The 6,793-nt window shown below is 39.3% G+C and overlaps 1 protein-coding gene across 2 annotated transcripts in view; it reads right to left on the bottom strand.

Moving 5' to 3' along the window:
* RRM2B (ribonucleotide reductase regulatory TP53 inducible subunit M2B) overlaps positions 1-6,793 on the bottom strand; it is a 36,366-nt gene that overhangs the window by 26,738 nt on the left and 2,835 nt on the right. For both annotated transcript variants that reach the window (XM_029923801.1, XM_029923802.1), the window contains exon 2: positions 1,331-1,486. In XM_029923801.1, the coding sequence (XP_029779661.1) occupies positions 1,331-1,486 (156 nt within the window). The remainder of the gene's footprint in view (positions 1-1,330; positions 1,487-6,793) is intronic.

Genomic DNA, 6,793 nt, shown 5'->3' on the forward strand with positions numbered 1-6,793 from the left:
CAGATGTTTAATCAACTGAGCCATCAAGGCGTCCCCAGGGCCCATGTTCTTAACAGTGTATGTTTACATGTGTAAAATCAATCTTCAGAAAAATAGATAAATGGATATATGTAGATAGATATACTTGGATCTATTTATACAGATAAATACACACATACACACAGAGCAAGTATGCAAGTATCATCCATCATATTCAGAGACGAAGACAGTGACTATCTGTGGGTTCAGTCAGACTACAGAGCAACCACGTGCATGACCAACTGTCCTTACCAAACCAGCAAGGATTCTAATGTATCGTGTTCAACTCTTTTTCTAGATGGAAATGCCCCTAACAGGCAGCATTCTACAGCCGTCCTGGCAGTTGGAGCAGCAGTGCCAGGTTTGAGGTGGCTGAGGATGGGCTGGCCTGGGAGGCGCTCCAGCTGACGGCTCAGAAGTGACCTGAGCAGTCGGATTCCCTGGCACAGCTCTTTCTGCACAATCAGGTACGGCTCTCAGTGGAAAGCAGGGTCCCTAAGGCTTTCACTCTCATTTCTTGGCTGTAGTGCAATTTTTTTTTATTCTGCTGGCCATAAATAAAGACTAGTTTTATTTGGTTGTAGCAAATTAAGAGTCTACTTAAAAACAGAAAATGTTCAGGGGCACCTGGGGGGCTTAGTCTGTTAAGCGTCTGACTCTTGATTTCGGCTCAGGTCATGCTCCCAGGGTCGTGGGATAGAGCCTCAGGTCAGGCTTTTCGTTAAGTGTGGATCCTGCTTGAGATTCTCTCGCTGGCCCCCGTCCCTCCCCCACTGATGCTGTCTCTCTCAAATAAAAATAATTAATTAAAAAATAGAAAATGTTCTCAAATATATTGAAAGTAAAAAATCTGGCAGACTGAGGCCAATTTTGCAGCAGGAAACACGTTTACAGACATAGACAGCAGTCTAAACATAAAACATTAGAGAACACTGTATTTAGTTTCAGCAATTTCAAACATTATCTATACAACTGATCTTATCCAATATATCTTACAACAGAAGTTAACTTTTTTTTTTTTAATGTTTTTGTTTATTTTTGAGAGAGAGACAGAGTGAGTAGGGGAAGGGGCAGAGAGAGAGAGAGGGAGACACAGAATTCAAAGCAGGCTCCGGGCTCTGAGCTATCAGCACAGAGCATGATGCGGGGCTCAAACCCATGAGCCATGAGATCATGACCTGAGTCAAAGTCAGACACCCAGCTGACTGAGCCACCAAGGCACCCCAGAACTTAACATTTTTCAACGTCCTAGGACAGAAGATATTAACTTTGTACTACACACGTGACTGCGGTCAAAGGTAATGCCACTCACCTCTTCTGCTGTCCAGAAGGATGCCTGTGCCTTTTTGTACATTTTCCAAATGTCAGGGTACTGGATTGGAAAGATGACAAATCGGCGAGAACTCTTTCGTAGGAGTGGCTCTTCATTTGACTTCACTTCATTGTCATTGGAATCTGAAGACAACCTCTTTGAAAAATAAAATATAAACATCCACTTTGTGTAGACATTCCCTCTTTATACATGTCTAAGCACCCATTTGGGGGAGTTCGAGAGACAGCACCGGTTGAGGAGCCCGTCTGCCCGGGCTGAATCCTTGGCTATTATCTGGCACCTGGTGAATAGTGTTTGGTAAGTTCTGTGACCATCAAAAGTTGCTTAACTTCTCGGAGCTTTGGTTTTTCCTTATCAGTAAAATAACATTTAAAATCGCAGGTTAATCTTAATGGTTAAAAGTGCTTTAAACCAACCCTGGCGCATAAGGAGCACTCAACAAAATTGTCATTATTGCTACTTTAAGGATAAACACAAAACTAGATCCATAAATGTCATGGTAGGCAAATCTCTAAGTCTGTGCACAAAATGTTCCTTCAGTGCCTTTCTCAGAGATAGGACGCTGGCACGAATAGGCTTCTATTATAAGCTACTTTCTTATTTTAATGTTTTATCCTAATTTGAACTGAAATATTACTTACTGGATAACTCCTTACCAACAATTTATCAACCTTTGTTCATCTGAACCTTCCCATTTACCAGTTTGTTATCACTATTTGCCTGTTAACGTTACTATAGACGGTCCCCCTGGGGGCTGGCCCAAAGCTTTGCGGAATTGAGTGAGAAGCACACACCGATATACATACAACTTGGAAATGATGGCATCCCAGTAGGGGACGGTGCCAGGTATGTTTTCTTTTTTTTTTTTTTAACAGTCAGCTGGAATATCAGAAGAGTTGTGCCTTGCATAAGAATGAATATATACAAATAGGCTTAAAAAATGGATAAATCACGATTATTGGGCTACATTTCTATTCCAGACTCCTAACTCAAACTGTCTCTTTTTCTCCAGTGCCAGGCCTACCATGTTCCTTCATCCTTATCATTGCTTCCACCCACCACAATTCTCCGAAGCAACTGTGTAGTCACAGATGAAACTAAAGCAAAGCAAGATGAGAAACAGACGTAAAATCAAAGCCTGAGGCTCGACCAATCACAGGTAGGGCTTATGTACATGGCACACATACTGCCACTATAGTATAGACTCTTATTTTGTTTTTGTTTGTTTTTGACGTTATTTTTTACACTGTCTTGGGTTTTTTTTTAACTTTTTTAAATGTTTTTTATTTATTTTTGAGAGAGAGAGATAGTGCGAGCAGGGTTGGGTCAGAGAGAGAGGGAGACACAGAATCTGAAACGGGCTCCAGGCTCTGAGCTGTCAGCACAGAGTCCGATGCAGGGCTCGAACCCAGGAACCATGAGATCATGACCTGAGCCGAAGCCGGACGCTTAACTGACTGAGCCACCTAGGCACCCCTATGCTGTCTTATTTGTAATTACTTATTTGAAGTGTAGGCTTCCCCAGATAAAGCACTTGAGCCCTGGGGCGTAGAAAGCAGTTTTTATTTTTTGTGGTGTTCCAGAGAATTGTGTCAAGCATAACGTTAATACACATTAGCCAAGTAAGTGAATGGGCTGCTAATTTCTTTTTAAAATCCTGTGCTCAAATTATTGGATATCTGTAGAATTTAACATATGACCACTATACGTCAGTGAGATAACCTAACACCCACTCAAATCAAGCCTTTTCTGAGCGCTCCCACGTTTTCCTCTCCCCCTCTCCACTGAAGGCCTGTATTTGGTCCCTAACATAACTCACTACAATTTAATTCCTTGTTATTCATCTGTAGTCTCTTCTAGACTATGCATCTTGAGAGTAAAAACTAACTTTACTCTTGTGGAATCCCTAGAACCTAGCACAGTATCTGGGATTTAGTTGATATTCATTCCCCAAATATTCAAGTAAATGTTTAAAATGGAAGTTGTTTTTTGTTTGTGTTGCCTTTATATATTTTGTCACTGGGGTACAGGTATATATTTGGAGCTGAAATTCTTTACGTTCAATGTATTTGCTATGTGACCCATCATAAACAGTAACCATTTGGCACCAAGCACCCTGGCCCTAAAAGGAGTTTTTAAATGCAGATTAATTGATCAGTGTTAGAATCATTGAAAACTGCTGACGACTAGCACCTTTAAATTAGAATGAAAGTCACTTTTGTACATATATTCTTCCTATTCCATTCTAATAATATGTGGATTTTTTTTTTGGATGTTTCTTTATTTTTGAGAGACAGAGAGATAGAGCATGATCAGGGGAAGTGCAGAGAGAGAAGGAGAAACATAATCCGAAGCAGCAGACTCCAGGCTCTGAGCTGTCAGCACAGAGCCCGATGTGGGGCTCAAACCCACAAACCACGAGATCATGACCTGAGCTGAAGTCAGCCACTTAACCAACTGAGCCACCCAGGCGCCCCCTTTTTAAAAAAAATTTTTTTTTAATATGTGGCTTGTTAAGAGAAGTAGTTGAATTAGGAGGGCATTATGAAAGAGTCTGCAGTGTGAAGAGAGGAGGGTTTAACCAACATAAACCTCTGAACAGGACTAGAAATGACACATTGCTTATTTTCATGATGTTTAAAAACCCCACACATTTTAATACTATGTCAGGAAAGCCAAACACCCCAGAGCTCTAGGCTTTCTAGACGATCCTCTATGGACCTGGGCTAAGAATTTTACAAGAGAAAACAATGTGAAAAAAGGCATGATGGCATACGACACTTTTAAAGAATTGAAGTAACTTTCTAAGTCTAGGTTTTACCATATGTGTGGGACAACAGAAGGAGAAGAAACCAGAAAAAAAAAAGCAGAGAACACTTCTCAATGACTTTCTGAATACATTCTAAAGAGCTCTGGGTCCCTCCAATGTCACAAGTACTAGATTAAAATTTCATTACGAAATATTTTTTACTATAATTTTAACAGGTTAAAACATAACAGATGATCGATATAGAAAGCAAGCCACCAAGCACCAATGCACGAACTTGTGTTTCCACGTTGTCATTTTCCTTTCCTTTTTTGATGAAAATTTCTCTAATCATCTCTGCTTAACTGAAGAACACATGAAATTAATAGGCAGTTAGAAAAACAACAAAAACAAACAAAACCTATATTCATCTGTATTTGTTCTTCAGCAGTGAACTAAGATTTTTCTCAAAACAAAAAGGATAAAACAAGATTACAATAGGAATAATAATACAGTAGAAGCCCTTTTATTCAAAGTGATCCAAACTGGTAGTTAGAAATTGGCTAAAGGAAGGAATCATAAGAAAATGATATGCGCCTTAAACTATTTAACTTAAAACCTATAAATTATATTTACTTATTTTCTGCTATAACGCCAAAGCTTTTTGTCCTTGTTAATCTGACTCACTGACTGGACTCCCAAGTCTTTCTGACATAAAGACGATATAACACATCACTTAACACTTTCTAGTTTCAACACTCAGTGCAGAGTCCTTATCTCTTGTAGGATTCCCTCCCAACCTTTTTTTTTTAATGTTTTTTAATATCTTTATTTTATTTTTGAGAGACAGAGCAGAGAGCGAGTGGGGGAGGGGCAGAGGGAGAGGGAGCCACAGACTCTGAGCAAGTTCCAGGCTCTGAACTGTCAGCACAGAGCCCGACGCAGGGCTCAAACCCACAGACTGTGAGATCATGACCTGAGCCGAAGTCGGATGCTTAACTGACTGAGCCCCCCAGGCGCCCCCCAATCTTTTTATACTTGTCTTGCTTACACCTAATTCTACAGAATGTGTTTTTAACAACTCACATTTACTGAGTTTTCTAAAGTTTCTAAAGTTTTCTAAATTTAAGTTTTCATAGAAACGACTTTTCATCCTCATAGTTTACACATTTAATTAAATTACGAAAATTTCAATACAAATAGGATAGGTATTATGAATAAGATTGGAAATAAGACAACTGATTTGGCAAGGTATAACTCAATCAGTGGAACAGAAGTATGTGGGGGCATCAGTGAAGAATCTACTTACTTATGCATTCTAAAGCCAATGGCTATCCACATATTTTATAGGGTTGGTAAATCCACAGGACTGGCTAGTAGTAAACTGATTAAGAAAACTTTGATAAGGGGCCCCTGGGTGGCTTAGTCAGTTGAGCATTCAACTTTGGCTCAGGTCATGATCGCATATGTGGTTCGGAAGTCTGAGCCACATTGGGCTCTCCTGCTATCAACATGAAGTCTGCTTCAGATCCTCTGTCTCCCTCTTTCTCTGCCTCTCTCCTGCTCGCCTACAATCTCTCAAAACAAATAAAAACTGAAAAAAAAAAAAGAAATATGTGATAAATATGTAAAGAAATTGTTTGCTAAGTTTCATACCATCTGTACCCCAATTCAAAAGGATGAGTTCATCAAAACAGCCTCACTATTCTATTAACTGATATTATAAGTAATGTTCTATATATTAATTTAAGTAAAATCACACTAATAAAACAAAGGTGGATTTCATCAATTAGTGTTGGGCTTAAATTTCGTTTGGAAAATATGCTCAGGTGTTAAACCCATGGGAAGAGGGGTGTCAGTGTAAATATATACGAATTTTGCCACAGTGGTTTTTCTATAGTCATTTTGATACAACTGTTTTGACACTTTCTTTTTTACCTCAAGGACATCCTTCTGCTGAAATGAAACAAGCAAAAATTTTTAACTTTTCACTTTTAAAATATATACTCTGTAAGCTTTATCTGAAGTTAAGGTAGGTATGGATTTTCATATTAACCAGCTATTAAGATGCTGGTTTTCAAAAAATTTTTGAAGTCAAAGTGTTCTGTTTTGATATATAACACCTTAGCATCTGGTCTCTATCACATGGACTATTGGGAGACTTAGTAAGTTTTTAAATCCTTTTTTTTTTAATGTTTATTTATATTGGTGGGGGAGGGGCAGAGAGAGAGGGAGACATAGAATCCAAAGCAGGCTCCAGGCTCTGAGCCATCAGCACAGAGCCCGACGCAGGGCTGGAACTCACCAAACGTGAGATCATGACCTGAGCAGAAGTCCGACAACAGACTGAGCCACCTAGGTGCCCCGAGAAGTAAAAAGTTTTTAATTAGGCAAGAGACATAATCAGATCTTTTAAGATCACTTTTCCAGAAATGTGGTCATATTAGGAGAGAAATTGCAGGTGGAGAGAACAATTAAAAGATTACTACACTAACATAGTAGGGTACTGCTAAACGAGGGTACCAGCAGGAGAAACACAAAAGAAGATTGCTTTAAGAGACAGTCAGAAGTAGAATGAATCATTCTTAAAAATTTGGATTTTGGGTAACCCAGGATGAGGAGGAGTTGAAGACGCCCTTGACGTGCCCAGCAACTGGATAATCATAACAAGAAATGAGAGACAGAGTCAGTATCTG

Source organism: Suricata suricatta, chromosome 15 (assembly GCF_006229205.1).
Source record: "Suricata suricatta isolate VVHF042 chromosome 15, meerkat_22Aug2017_6uvM2_HiC, whole genome shotgun sequence".
Taxonomy (NCBI): domain Eukaryota; kingdom Metazoa; phylum Chordata; class Mammalia; order Carnivora; family Herpestidae; genus Suricata; species Suricata suricatta.